Source organism: Pezoporus flaviventris, unplaced genomic scaffold, assembly GCF_033815535.1.
Source record: "Pezoporus flaviventris isolate CSIRO_AGI_PZ_B2104156 unplaced genomic scaffold, CSIRO_AGI_Pfla_v1 ptg000015l, whole genome shotgun sequence".
NCBI lineage: Eukaryota > Metazoa > Chordata > Aves > Psittaciformes > Psittacidae > Pezoporus > Pezoporus flaviventris.
The window spans coordinates 34,013,373-34,029,362 of record NW_026892563.1 but is presented as its reverse complement, the minus strand read 5'-3'; the positions used below and the strand labels follow the sequence as shown (position 1 = coordinate 34,029,362).

Here is a 15,990-nt window from a genome sequence, read left to right as displayed (position 1 = left end):
TTTCATTTTCTTTCACAGATGTTTTCTCTGTGCCTATATGAATTTTCTAAATAATTTAACTAGTTGCACTGCTCTTCTGATTCCTGCAGTTTCTGTTTAGTTGTATCTTTTAGAATAATAATAAGATTACTCTGATCTGTTTGGATTAGCGTAAGAAGTCTGCACTGGGTTTTATGGAGATTGATGAGAGATTTGTTCTTTATTTAGGCAGAACCTTTGTTAGGTTTTGACTAAAGTTTGTGAGTTTGAACTTGTCACAGCTCTTTATTGTTAGGAGGAAGAAATTTTGAAAAATTTAAAGGTAAAATCCAGGTTAGGCCTCTCTTTCAAGAACTAATGTGATCCCATGCTTATTAACTTGCTTAGACTAGCATACATAGAACCAAGCCAACTACCTCTGCAGTCACAGCATAGCTTATTGACATCTGGAGAATTCCCTGTGCAGAATGGAAGGTCACTGTTCTCTGTTTGGGATTTTGATAGCAAGCTTTAAGCCCCAGTCACTACTGTATTATTCTGGCATTATGCTAGTTCTCAAGAACTTAATTCCCAGGAGATGTAACAGTGTAAATCTGGAGTAAATTCATAAGAAAATTTTCCTTTGCTTAGAAACTCTAGTGTGAGTTTAGTATACTTGTAATATAAACCTCTCAGAGAGAGGAGGGTTTATGGCTCGTTCTTCATTCCCTAAGAAAATGCTACAGCATTAAAAGTATTTTACTTCTAGATATTTTTCTCACTTTGCTGACTCTTAAAGGCAAGAAGAAACATCACAAAGTAGAGACTTTCAGGCTCTGTGAAAGCCACATAAAACAGATGACTGGAGATTCACAAGAAAATGATAGGTTTCAGCAATGTTAATGATACCTCCACGGATTCTTTTTTCAAGACCTTTCATTGAGTCATTCATGATTCCATTTCCAAAGCTTATACAGAGGCTTCTGGTCTCAAGTCCTTATGTCCAGGTTTATGGTCCACTTGTGTGACCATTCTGTTGTCAGTTTGGCATATTCCCTCCCTATGCTATTTTATATTGTTGCAAGCGAGCATCTGGTACAAAGGAAATTCTTCTTTTATGTGGTTTATTCAGGAAACAAATTAGAATGGTTGATCTTAATTATTATATGAGCATATGGTCTTTATCAAACTATTTAATTTAGTGATTGTCTTTGTGAGCTGTGAAAAGATAGTTAAGTAAATAAGTCCAACCCCAAAGATATTTAACATATAGAACTACTGTACAAGTGTGTGTGTAATTGCCGTGTATAAGCAGATCAGTTTCTTTACATCACTTTCATCTGTTCCTGTGCCTGCAGAAAAGGCAATGTTGTCCATACAGTAGCTATATCTTTCTTGTTTTCTGCTTAAGGATCTGAAATGAAACTGATCTCTACGGTTCATATCTCTGTTTCATTCAAAGAGTAGGCAAAGCAGGCAGCTACCTATCCTGAGTTTTGAAAATTTAAAGCCCATTAAGTCAAAACAAAGTAACTTCCCTCTCCACCACTAGTTTTCCACCAAGAAGCCCAAGCAATCTTCTGTTAAAATTGTCATTTGACAAGAATGGTGAGTCAAAGTTTGTTGCATCTTTTTTTGTTCAGGAAGTTCACCAGAATGCAGAGCAAAAATACCTCTCCTTACAGAAAGGTGGCTACGGCAAACACTACTCAATGCTAGCAAGCTTGCAGATCTCAAGGAGGCTGATGTTTTAAGGAAAGTATATTTATGTAGTCATACGTATATGTTAAACTGCAGGGAAGCAGTTTCAAAGTTTATGTTCTTTTGTAACACCTGAGACTTTTATAGGTACCTCTACCTTTCATCACTACCTTCAATTCAAAGCAGACAGGGTTTGTCTTTGTTGTGTTTTAAACAAGACCAAACCATTTTCTTGCAATGGCTTGTCACTGAAGAATAGAGAAACATACTTTTAATGTTCCAGGATTGCAATTCTTGTTGCAAATGGAATAATTTTCATTTTCTATTCAGTTTTTCCTGTTTCAAATATTTATATTCTGTTAGTTGTGACATTTTTATTTAAATTTCAGCTTGAGTGGAAAATTCAGGAGTGAGATTACCAATGGCCATGTTCAAGCAGTTATTAGCATATGGTACATACTACATAGACAAAACGAGGTACGATTCTGCCCGAGGTGGATGGCAGCTGGTGAATTTAACAACTCTATGCCAGATTACTCGTCATGTTTGGATTTGCTGCTAGGCATAAATGTGTTACCCATTTCTAAAATAGATGTTCTCTTATTTATAACCTTTTGAAAAGATTTCTGACAGGATTTACAACAGATGGGTTTAGGAAACAAGATATTTATCCCTATTTAGACCATTTTAACTCATTAGATGGATTTTCCAGATGAGCAAGTTAGTGGGTTTTTTTTTCACTTTTGCATTCTGCTGTGTTTCTTATGGCAGTTGGATGGGGAAATAGCTGCTAAAAGCAGCACAAAAGGTGGGAGGAGCATAAGTTTCATATAGTCCCACTGAAAGTAGCACTAACCTTCTTTTCAACAGCAGTTGTTAAACTGCTTTGAGAAGGGAGACCTGAAGTTCAAATTAAAGATCTACGAAGATCTGTCTGATGTTTCAGTTACCTTTTTACTAATCATCCAAGAAGTCATTCAGATGACAGAGTACTCAGTTTTTGAATTGATTTCAACTACATCCAAGTGAAAATACAGTTCTTTACATTTCAGTTGCCTTGCAGTATGTCAGATTTACTTAATTTATTGTCATTTATTATGACTTCTCTTCCCAGAAGGAAGCTACGTGCAGCAAATAGCGATACTTTTGCCACCTGGATAGGAATTAAGTATTTGGAATTCACTAAGGAGAATCTCCCACTAATGGGAGACCAACCAAGCTACAAAAACTTCACTTCCCTCCCATGTTAAAGAAGAGAGAAACAAATAAGACACATGCTGTGAATTTTCCAAATTTCATAATAATTAAACACAGTCTATTCACAGTTAAGTGCAATGTGACTGTATGATGGATTTCACTCTGCTCTGGGAAGTTTTCCTGACATAAATCAGCCTGGCATGACTTAATGATCTGTTAAGGGTGGTGCAGCATGAAATGTAAAATAGAAATGACTATATCTTAAAGTGCATTAGGTGTTGTGACTAGAAATTATGTTGTTTGTTGTTGTTAGATGGTGCAGATTGGTGAGAAGCATCTCTCTCTATTCTTCTCCATTCTGACTCTTGTAGGGAAAGTCTGTGTAGGATGAATGCTTTTCTTTTTAGTATGTTCATGAATATGTCACCTTCACTAGAGTCACTGAGGATTTATAAAAGCTCAGTAATGGCAATTGGTGTGTGTCGGAAGAGGTGAGATCATGCTTGGCAGTGGCAGAAATCTCAGATCTGTATCACAGTGTGGAAAATATCCTGTCTGCCTGCTACCACCTATAGAACTTTTCAGAAGAGGGTAAGGACATGAGTGGATATTAGGCTTCTTGGATTTGTTCTTTCCATGAGTGAAAGAATAACACATCATTCTTGTGTAAAATAGGCAAATTCTTCAGATTAAAGAGAAAGGGTTGCCATGGAATGAAATTGAGATTTCTTTGTATACCAGGAAGAGCTAAAATATGAAGCTGACTTGTCCTGACGCTTCTTAGCCTTTTAAAAACCAGACTAAAAATCCTAAAGTCCCATCATTTCTACTTTGGCAAAAGTCCATTTTTGCCACTGGACATAAAATTGAATCCTGTAATGACTTCAGATACCATAGAAATATGTTTGGAGTATATAGGCCAGAATGGCTTAGCAGGTGGACACTGAGCACATTAACCACCAAGCATTTAAGTACTAGTCCACAAAACATGGCTTCAGTTCCAGTTCCTCCAAGTCTTCTTAGGTATGCCCGATAGCAGTCAGAACAGAAACACAGAAGAGCTGATAGAGGAGGATTCTTCTTCAATGATAGATGTGAAAGATGGCAGTATATGTACTGGAAGTTTTAGCATGTCATATTGTGATATCCTGGCTCATTCCACTATGGCACCAAGTATTTACTAGCACTCATATTAGAGAAAACACATTTACAGCAAGTGCAGGAAGGGATCAAGCACCATTTTTTTATTGCTGAACTCCAGCTTGGGAAGGTTTTAGGAAGTTCAGTGTGTAAATCTTTTTTAACCTTCCAGAAGCATGCTCAAATCAGAAGGCATTATTTTCTTACTTCAGTGGATTCTGGGTATCTTCATAAGTCTTTGAAGATGAGTGTATGAAAAGGTCTTTTGATGTGTTGGTTGCTTCCCCCCAAAATTTTCCCTTTATGTTTCCTTTAAGTCACTTATGTTTCCTTTAAGAGCAATGTGGAGCTCAATACATTAATCTATTCACTTTTCCCTTTACTTGTTTGCTCAGTTGCTGCTAGCCATATTACAGTTAGGTAATTACTGGATATTACTCAACAGCAAAACTACTGTGTGCCCTATTTGTTGAACACTAGCATTTTCAGTCAGCATAAAGAGTCTTTTTTTCTTCCTCGCTCCTTTTCCTCTCTTCACTTAACAGTGGCCCAAATTGAGCAGAGATTGTCCTCTCTGCCTTTTTTATTCTCAAGCGTAAACAAGCCAGGAATTCATCTTTCTCACTGTAGATGTAGCCTATTAGCCTGTCTAAGCTCTTTACTCTTCTCATCGTCTTCTTAGCTCTTCACCATGTGAATTCATGTTTTTTTTCTGAAGGAGATAACCAGATTACGCTCATTATTTTGATGAAATCTTACTATATCAGCAAGGGGTATGCTTTTCATTTTTAAACACATTACCAGCAAACCCTCCTGCTATCTCCCATGACAAAAGGAATCACGGCAGATTACATGTTGTTTTGTTGGCATAATTTGTTTTGTTTGCTAAACTCACAGAAAGTGTAGTAGCAAAAGCCATTCCGTAATGGTGCGGTTTACATCAGCAAGCAGGCTAAAATGTGAAGATTTTGGGAAAACAGATCTTTTCTATCTGATCTGAGCAAGTGGTATATCCTGAATCTGAGAGACTTGAGGAAAAATAAAGAAGTTAGAAAGCATTGTCTAGGATAGAGAAAGTCCTGAGTAATGTAAGTTATTGGGCAGACAGAATCAGTGTTGCCTCTCTTTATATGCATCAAAACTAAGTGAAGGGCTTTGTGGAAGGGATTTTCTGGGAGCATCTGTAAGGCACAGGGATCTCTTAAAAGAGGTGGTTGGACAAGCTATAATAAAACAGAGATGTATGATTAAATGAGAGGAGGCTACAGTCTAATGCTGAGATGAAATTCAGACCAGGTATTTAAACTTAATATCTAAATGTACCATAAAACAAAGAGGAGGAGGGGTTCAGAAATGCTTTGCTGTTGAACTCAGACAACTGGAAAAGGGGGTGGAGGATACAAAATAGATGCCCTTCGTTTCTGCCATGTAGAAAACAGAGATGGATTTTTCTAATTATTCTCACAGTTTTGTTTTATTGACATTAGTTCTAGAGTTCTAAAGAAGGGAGAACAAATCCATGATAGTATTTTTTGTGTGTGCGTGCTTCAACTTTTGTTATTAAAATAAATGCAGATTTTGCAGTTACGTTAATCGAAATTGTCAGGGAAACTTTGACTATAAACCAAACCTGCTTCTTTCGTTATTGTTTATCTTGCTTCTCTTTTTTCCACCATGCAGATTTAACTCACTTCTGTCACTTAGGTCATCCGGGGATAAAAGAGATTTCATGTGTCAAAATACATAGGATAGTTAGCAGGTTTTATTGATTGATTCTCTAGACTTCTTCCACCTCTGGCAAAGAAAGAAAAACAAAAGCTAATACGTCCATGCTTTCAGAGAGTATCTGCTTCAGAGTTTCAGAGCAAATGAAGATAGAAATGTTGCTCTATGTGAAATTCTCAACCTGAATTTAAATTGAAAATTAGCACAATTAGTCCAGGTATGAAGGAAAGTTTAGTGTTCTCTTTTCACACTGGTGTTTTTGTACATGGCTTATCTGAAAGCAACAAACAAAGAAAGAAAACAAATGGAATTTCTCACTTTCCATGAGAGAGGGGCAGCATGAAGGACACTTAACAGGAGAACTGGTCCTAGTAATAAACTCGCTGAGGCCTCACTTCCCCTTGCTCTCTACCTCTGCCCTACTGTAGCCTGATTCCTTTTCCAGTGCTTCCTTTCATTCAACCTTCAAAAAATTCTCCCCACTTGCCCCCTGTGCTTCTAATTTTGTCTATTTGATCTGTTGCTGCAGGACATATGAGAATTAATTTTGAAGCAGTGTCAATGTTAGAGATGATATCAGAGCTATGGATTACTCATACTCCCCTAGGTTATGGGAAGCTGCTTTTCAGAAGAATGCAAACCAAGTACCTGTTTTGACACCTTCAACTGTGTAATTTTAAAATAGCATTACTGATTTAGTGAAGGGCTTCATGGATCATTTGTTATCCCCAGAACCTACCCATTCCTAATTTGCATTGGAAGAACCATCCACCTGAAGACAAAGTCATGGAAGAAAGAGAACACTGTACATGAGCAAGGAAAGAGGACATAGTTAAAACATAATGTCCACAGAATGAGATCTGTGCTCTTGTTTCAAAGTCCAACTGCACTCATACAGAATTATCCTGGTTTCAGCTGGGATAGTTAATTTTCTTCCTATGTGTTTTAACCAAGACAGGAATAGTTATAGATTCCTATGTTAACATAATACTCACAGCAGAGAAAAAAAAAAAGAAACTCATTTTTCTGGAAGCTCAGTTGTAGCTAGCATACTAAAAAGTTAATTCTTTCCCTGTCTGTGAACACACCAAATCATCAGAGCACATCACAAGTCATTTTCACTTTATAGAAAATGACCATCCTTAACTTCCATTAGTTTAACCCTGGCAAGAAATATCTGAATTAATAGTAGCCCTAGGCTGACATCCTCTCAGGCTTCTGTAATGGCTCCTGTGTCAGAGTCTACACCCTTGATTTATCATTAGTCATAGCTAATGGTACACGTACAACTTTGTGTCCTAAGACTCGCACATCACTTTTAGTACCCATTAGAAAACTTCGGAGGAAATAACTGCTGACTCAGCCCAGGTTTCTGGTGTTTGAGACTGGACATGTTTTCTATTTTCTTCTATTTACTCCATTGGTAATAGTAGCCTTGCAAAACATCTTTGAAAACTCCTAGACTTTCGCAACTGCACTTTTGGGCAGATCATGTTATCCAAATAGCAGTGTTACAGCAAAGTGTGTAAGTAGGGACTTATATATTTCTTTTACATTTGTGTCACAAAAGCATCCAAAAGTCCAGTATCTCCCAGACCACCTAGACAGATTTAACCAATGACACACAAAATCCCACTGATATTAGTTGCTGGGGTAACCATTCCATTTCTGCTTGTGGCAGCAAAGTTGGACTAAAACTTGCTACAATATCTACTATTAATTAAAATCACAGCAATATAATGTATGAACCCCAGGACACCTGGGCTGGGGCAGGTACTGTGAACAAGTCGTGATTATAAAATTCCTTTAGGATCATTGAAATCGACGTAAACCACAAACCAGTTGATCACAAGATCAACTTAAAAAACTGTGTCACTGGATGAAAATGTTGCCTGTACTTGACACAGAATCAGTGAAATTTCTGCTATAAATTCACATTTTTCTGTGCTAATTTTCCCTTCCCCTACTGAGTTTTCTGCCACATTTCTTATCAGGTCACCAGAGTTCACCTAGGAGGGATGAACTCACTGTCTCAGTCTAGCAAGCAGCTTTATCAGCTTCTGGTGACTCAGCATAACCTTTAGTATTCAACAACACTGCTGGAAAAGAAATTAATGAAATCCATCCCATGAGATTAGAGATTTTGCTAACTTATTAAGATTGGAGAAGAGTTGAGAAATCCCTTTGAAATAATTTGCAGTTTTTGGTTTTGGTTTTATTTTAACCCAAAGCTCTTTGACACTTGAGTAGAGGTTACCTTCATGTACATTTATTATTTGATTAAAAGATCCATTCAGTCATGCACAAAAAAAGCATCTAGAAAGAATTCAACAGAATTCACTCTTCCCATTTTGAATACCATAACTAATGATTACTACTGCTCATACTTTTCTGTCTCCATTTTAATTGTTGCAGTAGAATACTGTTCTTTGCTGTAAAAACAGTTCTGAACATGATATGATTAACCTTAGGGTCCCCCCATCCCCTCATCTCAAAGCCCTCTTGCATATGGCCTATGCTGCTTATTCATGTTCTACCATCTGATTTCCATATCATCCTGCTCAGCCTCACAAGCGGCTATTACCATAACAGAGCTTTAGTGTGACATTGATTGAAACCAGCGCTTGCTGAATGTAGTATCAAAGCATAATTTGCCAGAAATCAAATCTAATTTACTGTGTACTATTTACATTTCTCAAAAAAAGAGAAAAGGCAAGATGTTTCAATAGAAGTACATTATAGTCTATAGTCTTACCTGTTCTTTATTCACATTTTTTTTTGGCTGGTCCCCTGGAATCCAGGCAATATATTTCCATTTAGAGCTATTGTCTTTGTCTTTCAAATGTCAATTAAACAAGAGCTTTTCCATTCTGTTTATCCCAATGCGGTTAATATTACATCTGAAACAGTGAAAGATAATAGTCTGATAGGCACAACACTCGGTCTGCTGCTTCATAACAGTTTTTTCGACAGATTCTTCTAATGACCTTAATGTTTAGCTTGAATTAAGCATTAAAGTACCATATAACTTTAACAGCTGAAGCATATCAAGCCTGCTGTTATTTCTCTCACTGTACCTATTCAAAATGTTCTAAAAATCCACCTACTCTGAGAGAAGCAATAATAGCTTGAATGAGATTTTGTGCAACATTCCAGTGAAGCTGGGCTTTGAGCAAGTCATGATCTCAGTTAACCTTTCTGCAAAATGGGAGTAATAATATTTATCTATTTTTATAAATAGCATCTATATATGAAAATAATGAGCTCTCTTTTTAGGAAAATTGAGGAGCCCAAAGTAGTCTTGCTGTCTCTGAGCAGGGTCATGTTGCATTCTCTGGAGATAATGGGTGTCTTACTGATTGGCTGTCTTGGTCTACTGACCAAGAATTTCTCCTGTGATAATTAACTGTTACTTTCAGCTTTCAATTTGCATTATACAATTAGAAATCGATATAAAACTGATACAATGAAAACATTTTTGAGTGTTATAAGGCCATGGATCTTCTGTTACACCTAGTACAGCAAATGCTAGAGAGGACTTGCTGTGTGGCAAGGAGACAGCAGAGCAACAGAGTCAATCCATGTCATTTAGATTATCTGGACTGAGCTACAGCCTTAATTCCTGCTTCTTTTCCTTGTTTCATTTTGCAAAAGAAATAATCCTTTGTCTGCTCTCAGGAAAGTGAGAGATATTCAAAGTTGAGGGTAGGTCAGGAACTAGAAACTAGGTAGAAAGTAGGATGCTTATATTTGCTGTTCCTTGACTACCAAATTATGTTAATTTGCTCCTTGGGAAGTCTGCTACAGCAACAAGTTCAGTTCTATTGCATCTTCTCAGAGCTTTGGATTATTAGTTTACAGTACAGCCCTCTGTGTGTGAGAATGTTTCCAGTGAACCCTTAAACTTACCTATTTTACATTTACTTTGTTACATGATTTTAAAGATAGGCTCATGGAAATGCCAAGCCCTTCTTCCTTCTGTTGAACTGTCTCAGAGCACTGCCTGCATAACCTGCTCCAAGTACAACAAGCATGCCTACAAAGGGATCTTAGGCATTGATCATGGTTCTGCATGGTCTATAGGATTGTCTTCTGACAGCAGGTTTTTAGCATCACAATAAAGGGTTTATGGTCTTCAGGCCATCCATAAAGCAGCACAGACATAGGACCCATGCGTAGTTACTGTCAAATGCAGATGTAACACCTGAAGAGGTTAGAGGTTGCCTGTTCTTTGCTCTGCCAGAGGTTCCTATTGATTATATATTAATATCCAGGACAATGAATTTCTGTATGGCTGAGCATCAAACAGTGAACAAATTCAGTGACCTTTATTAAGTAGGTGGTCAGAACTGTAGAGATACCTTACTGTAAAGTAGGCTTTCTAATTCACAATCTAAAGGTCTTTCTCTCTTTCCCTTGCCATATGACTGAATTAACAAACATGCTGATTACCACACTGCAGTTTTCTGACGCTTGTAGGGACTGCATACAGATATACCAGGTAAAACAAAGTGAAGGAAAACCAAGTAATTTGCTGCAGTCCCGCACTTCAGGAGTAGTGCAGCATGAAATTGGATTCTAGGTTATGTGTAGCAGCACCTAAGCTCTTATAGAAACCTCAAAACATGTGGATATAAATGGGCAGGCAGCAGAGAACCTAGCCCTGCATCCGTTTCAGAAGAATAACACCTGCTGAGGCCTGGGGAAGGGGTAGACACTTCTCTCTCCAGAGAGGCTAAAATCTGTGTTTAGAAGTATGAAGCAGAGAGAAGATGCCTCATGTCTTTCCCTCTGCCTTCAAAATTGATGGTGTTTCATGTTTATTAAGTGCTTTACAGTTCCTGTTGTACATTATACCAGTGCTATTCAACTGGTGCTCTCTAGGCTCCTGCTGATCTATAAAGCCTTGGGAACGGCATAGTGTTCAAAAAACTCAGATCCGCATATATCTTGATGCAGTTAGCAGATTTGCGTCTGTGCTGTCAGCAGGTGTAATCGGAAGCTGGGTCTTGATTGCTCTTCGTGCCTAATTAAATAGTTTGTAATTATAATGGTGAAAATATGGTTTTCTAAAACACTTAAATTCTGTTTACCTAAAAGCTTAGTGTTCCTAAAGCATCCCTCTCCACAACCACCAAACCAATATTGGAATAGAAGAAAAGGAACGTGAGGTTTTGGTTTGGGGCTTTTTTTTGTTCGTTTGTTTGGTTTTTTACTCTTTTGTCCACTTCTTCAGCCTGCCCCCACAGTTAGGTTTTTGATGGAAATGCTTGGAGATTCCACTTACATTTTTAAGATATGCCAAATAGTATAAATCCAGTTCCAGTGAATTCCAATATTGAGCCAAGACTGGAGGGTTTTCATGTCATGCATAGAAAAGTCGTTTGTTTTATCGTATCATGCTCAGCATAGTGACTGATGTCAGGATTTTTCTTTCAAATCTTCCAACACTGCTTCTTCCTCACTTTTCTTCTGCACATTAACACCTTTTCTCTCCCTTCTTTTTCTCACCAAGCATTGACTCTTTATTCTCCATCACTGCTTCCAGACAAGACAAGCTACATGTCTCTTTTAGAAACTGTTCACTTCTGACTGTGCTTTCTGGTCCTCTGTTTCTGAACACTGTTAATGCCATCTACTTGAAAACATAGCCAATTCTGGTTCTTCTTTCTCCTTTCTTCTTTTCCTTGTCTCTTCTTGATCTCCTGGAATACCCATTCCTTCTTGCTCACCACTCACTGCTGCCCACTAACTTTTCAACTCTTGCTTCTTTCTTGTCTTTACACAAGCTGAAATCTGCATCTTCCAAATAGGTGTTGTTTTAGCAAATTCTCCTTCCACTTCATTCTTGACCTCATTGCCCCTAAGAAAAATGTAGGAGCTCTTGAGCTTCTGGCCTTCTGCTGTCGTCCAGACCTTCCTCTTTAAAAGTCTAGAGGGGCAGACTGCAAAGGGCAATTCATATATTGCAATATGCAATAGCTCTAGCAGAACAACAAGCTCTGTGAAACGCAGAAGGTATGTATGAGGGTACTGCCCAGACAAAAGGTAGAATGCATCCAGAGCTGGCATCATAAACACCTGACTGCTGCTCCTTAGCATTTATTATCATCAGAATTTACTGTAGCATGTATGGTTGTAATGTTTCTTTCTTTTGTTTTTACTGCTGAGGATATCACGCACTGATATTGCTGCTCTTTTTGTTGCTGCTGTTGTTTTTGTTTATATATTAGTTCTGTCTATACTAATTAATGTTTTCTGGCGTCATGTCCTTTGGCATAAACCAAATCTTCATAATGTTGTCTCTTTCCTTCGATATTCCTCATGTCCCCCTTGCAAAATATCCTAAATTTACATCATGATTTTTCTTACTTTCTAGCTCCCCCCCAGTTTGTGGTGAGGCCACGAGACCAGATTGTAGCCCAGGGTCGAACAGTGACTTTTCCTTGTGAAACTAAAGGAAATCCCCAGCCAGCTGTTTTCTGGCAAAAAGAGGGAAGCCAGGTAAGTTATAAGCACCCCCACATTCTTTCAATCCTTTCTAAATAGTTATAGTCTTAAAATTTTAAGAATATCATTTATATTTATATTGCCTTCACAAGTTCTTTAAATCTTTCACAGGAATTTGTCTTTTAAACTATCACTGTTCTCTACCAGCATTTTTATTGCTGATGTTTAGAAATGTTAATATTGTGAAGGGCTCAAAGGCCCTCTAAGTTAGTAAAACTTGTGCTAGGTGCTATATAAACATAGAGAAAGCAAGAGTATTTATCTTAAAGACTTCATTCCAAAACCCCCAATAAACAGGTGGGTGAGGCAAGCATAGTAGATAAAAAAAGGTATGACTCAGTTTTTAACTAATCAGAGTCAGTAATTACAGTTCACAACCTGTCTAGACATGATCAAGCAGATATATATCTAGCAAGCTGATTTGCATTGGCATATTCTCATAGCGCTTACAGATACAGGTTTTGAACAGGCAGATGCTTTCTTAGTAAAATTGTCTCAGGAAATTTCCAAATCTGGTTTTGGAAATATTTCCTTGATCTTTACTGTCATATTTTAAAAGCAGAATTTCTGATGCAGTGATCAACACTGCCATCAGCCAATGCTAGCTTCTGTAGCTTGCCATAATATTTTTTTACTGCTGTTGCTGTACTGGCAAGGTGTTAGAGCAGAAGAAAGTCCTTCTCACTTTGAACACGCAGTTCATATTGGTATGTTAAATTCTAACACTTTAGGTACTGTATTCAAATTTGTACCTGAGAAAAGATTAAAGGGGGCAGATGGGTGCCCAAGGACAGTGCCTTTGCAGCTCCCTGTTGAAGACTGTCATAACTACATCTATGTATCTATACTATGTACCCTTCTCTATTACCTAAATTAATCTTTTTGGAGCCACACTGTGCTACACAGTGCAGAGGTGCCTTTTGTCTAATCTGGAGGCACTGTGTGTACCAGCTTAGTTACAATGTGAGGTAAGAACTGAACCACAGATCCCCTGCACTGCCCTATCTGTTTCTGCTGCACTTTCTCACCAGGTCAGGCTACTGGTCCAGAATGACAGGACCAAAGTTGACAGCATTTTGTGCTCTGTTACATTTGTGGCTTAGAAGACTATTACTTTATGGGTGTAACCTCATATGGGTGTAAGCCTAATCTTCAGTGTGTATCCTTCAGTGTATTATTTGGAGAACTTTGGATCTAGCCTCCATGGATTGCATCCTGAAAAAGCACAGTATTGTGAGTCTCACTAAGGTGAAAATTGTTCCAAAGGGAAAGTAGAATAGCATAGTGAAATTGAAGTAGGAAGTACTGATGTGCTAGCAAACATTTCAAAACCGTTCCCTGTAGAGCATTTTAATAACATGGTAATGTTTATGTAAAGTGAGCTTATAGTGTCACACTTAAATCTAATAAAGTGGACATCCATCATGCTGTAATAAAGAGAAGAGCTTCTAATTAAAGTAGGACATCATTTGCAGGATTAAAGTCATTTACCGTAATTGAAAAGTGTTAATACTCTATTTTATCCTCTTCTATTGGTAGCACTTCAAGGGTAAAAACATTTTAAGGTGAAAATGCATCTTGTGTCTTTAATTGAATGTTATTACCTACTGATTGTACCACGTTGAAGCTGTTTAATTACAAACCTGGAAAATTAATTACCATATTGAGAACCAGATCCCTGAGGGTTAGAATGGTCTTTTTGGCAAATAAATGCAACATAAAAATTGATACCTACATGGTTTATAATCAAACCTTGAAATGTAGCTCAATGTGATTCACTACACCCTCTTGTTAATCTTAATTGAGCATCAGTGAAGTATCACAGGTTAGTGTTACCATCTCAATATTCAACTTGCCAGGTTTTGCAATGAGACTCCATAGAATAGGTGAGCCTCACATACTGTCTAGCATCATACAAATCCAAAGGAAGGTATTTTGGCCAAATTCACTTTTCACCTTTGCGTGCCTGGCTATAAGTTGTTGCTTGGCTTTACAACACTTGCTTCTGCTTTTGCTCGAGGAACCATTCACAACACCAGTGTTAGTAATGTTATGTAGTTGTGTTAGCCCACTCCAGTAACTGTAGAGCATCTTTCATTATGTATCCAATTCTCAATCCTGTGTTTCTGAGCACAACCAGCTGGAAGGGAGGGGAGCTGTTCCCTCCTGAGTCATTTTTAGTGCGAGCTTGTGCATAAACAGCTGGTCCTTTGTAATCGGTAGCCTTTTCCCCAGAGCCCAACAGCTGCCCACCAATGAAATGCACCAGGGCAGGGCATGTGTAACCTTTAAACTGTCTGGATTAATGTTTTCCTTGAGATAAATTCAGTGCTATTATATCAGGGATGATTCTGGTCCCTGTTTGCAACCCAGTGTTTCACCACTGTGCCTGACAGCTAGATAAAACCAGTGAAATTGTAAAAACATTTTCAAAAGGGTTGCACTGTAATTCAGGACAATTTACAATGCAGAGATAACTGGTCTTTGAAATGAGGAGTCATGAGACTGATTAACTCCTCCTGATGTCTAGAATATTTATTGGGATGTGGTACCTTTCCAGAACAAGTCCACGCTAAAGGTAAAAAGAAGGGTAACCACCCTTCCTAATGCAGTGGTAAAGAGGGTTCTGACATGTTTACTTGGGTACATATTGAGTTTTGAGTGAAAATTTGCTGTGAAAAATTTCTTAAACATTGACAGTGAAAAGGGATAAGGAGAAGGACTCACCTATGGTGACGAGTAGTATCGTAGGGTAATACAATTATAAGGATATTTGGAGTGCTGGATCTTATATAAAACATATCGCTCTCCTTTTACTGCCAAACCAAGTGAGAAAAAAGATGAATTCAAAGCAGAATTATTTTATATCCAAGTTTATTGCTTGTCTTTTCCAAATATTTTTTTGTAAATCATTAAGGTCTACTGCAGAAGAAGCAGATCTACAGAAAATTCATTTGATACCCTACTCTACACTTTTAGATTTTCTTTTTAGCCCATATAGTCAAGCTTAACAGTTACTAAGAACTTGTCACTAGAAAGCACAGCAGAGCTCTACAGAGCTGCATTAATGACTGAAAGCTTATCACAGCATGGTAACAGTGTTTTAGGTTATTCCTGTATTTTTCTTAGTGTTGACATAACAGACAGATCCTATCTTCTTGGAATTACTATTGTTTAATTATTGTTTAATTTCTCTCCTTTTCTGTCTCATCGGGCAATGCTGCTGACCTTTCTGTTTACGTTTCCTCCCTCTTCCTGTTCTTTGTTATTTACAGCGAGAGCTGTGCCAAAAAGTACAACTTTTTCCTTGAAAACATAGCCCTTTCCACTAAAACCCTTTCAGCCCTTTTCTGTATTATTGATTCATTCAGTCCTTCATCATATGCAATAGCTACTACATCCATTCCGGTTATTCTTATTGACATCTCTCTTTCCTCCAATCCAGCCCAAAGGCAAACGCTAATCTCCCTGTTTTGTGCTAACTGATGTCTTACCCTACATGAAATTATTTTTTCTCTCTGATGATTTCTACATCAGACTAATACCATTTCGTTTCACCCTCAAGGCTCCATGCTGCTTTTGTCCTCTGGTATATCTCACTTTTAATTTCCTTTTACTTCTCCTTTAAGCTCTCATGCTCTGCCAGCTCTTCCTACTTTATGACCTGTTTGTATCTTCCTCCCAGCTTGCTTTCTGTGTTACAGCCTTACTTTCTCCTTTGCCTGGGACATACTCAAGCAAACAATAATGTGCTCCTTC

The 15,990-nt window shown here is 37.8% G+C and overlaps 1 protein-coding gene across 20 annotated transcripts in view; it reads left to right on the top strand.

Moving 5' to 3' along the window:
- The window catches only part of ROBO2 (roundabout guidance receptor 2), a 1,073,259-nt gene that overhangs the window by 958,943 nt on the left and 98,326 nt on the right, over positions 1-15,990 (top strand). For all 20 annotated transcript variants that reach the window (XM_061453979.1, XM_061453978.1, XM_061453980.1 and 17 more), the window contains one exon: positions 12,101-12,225. In XM_061453979.1, the coding sequence (XP_061309963.1) occupies positions 12,101-12,225 (125 nt within the window). The remainder of the gene's footprint in view (positions 1-12,100; positions 12,226-15,990) is intronic.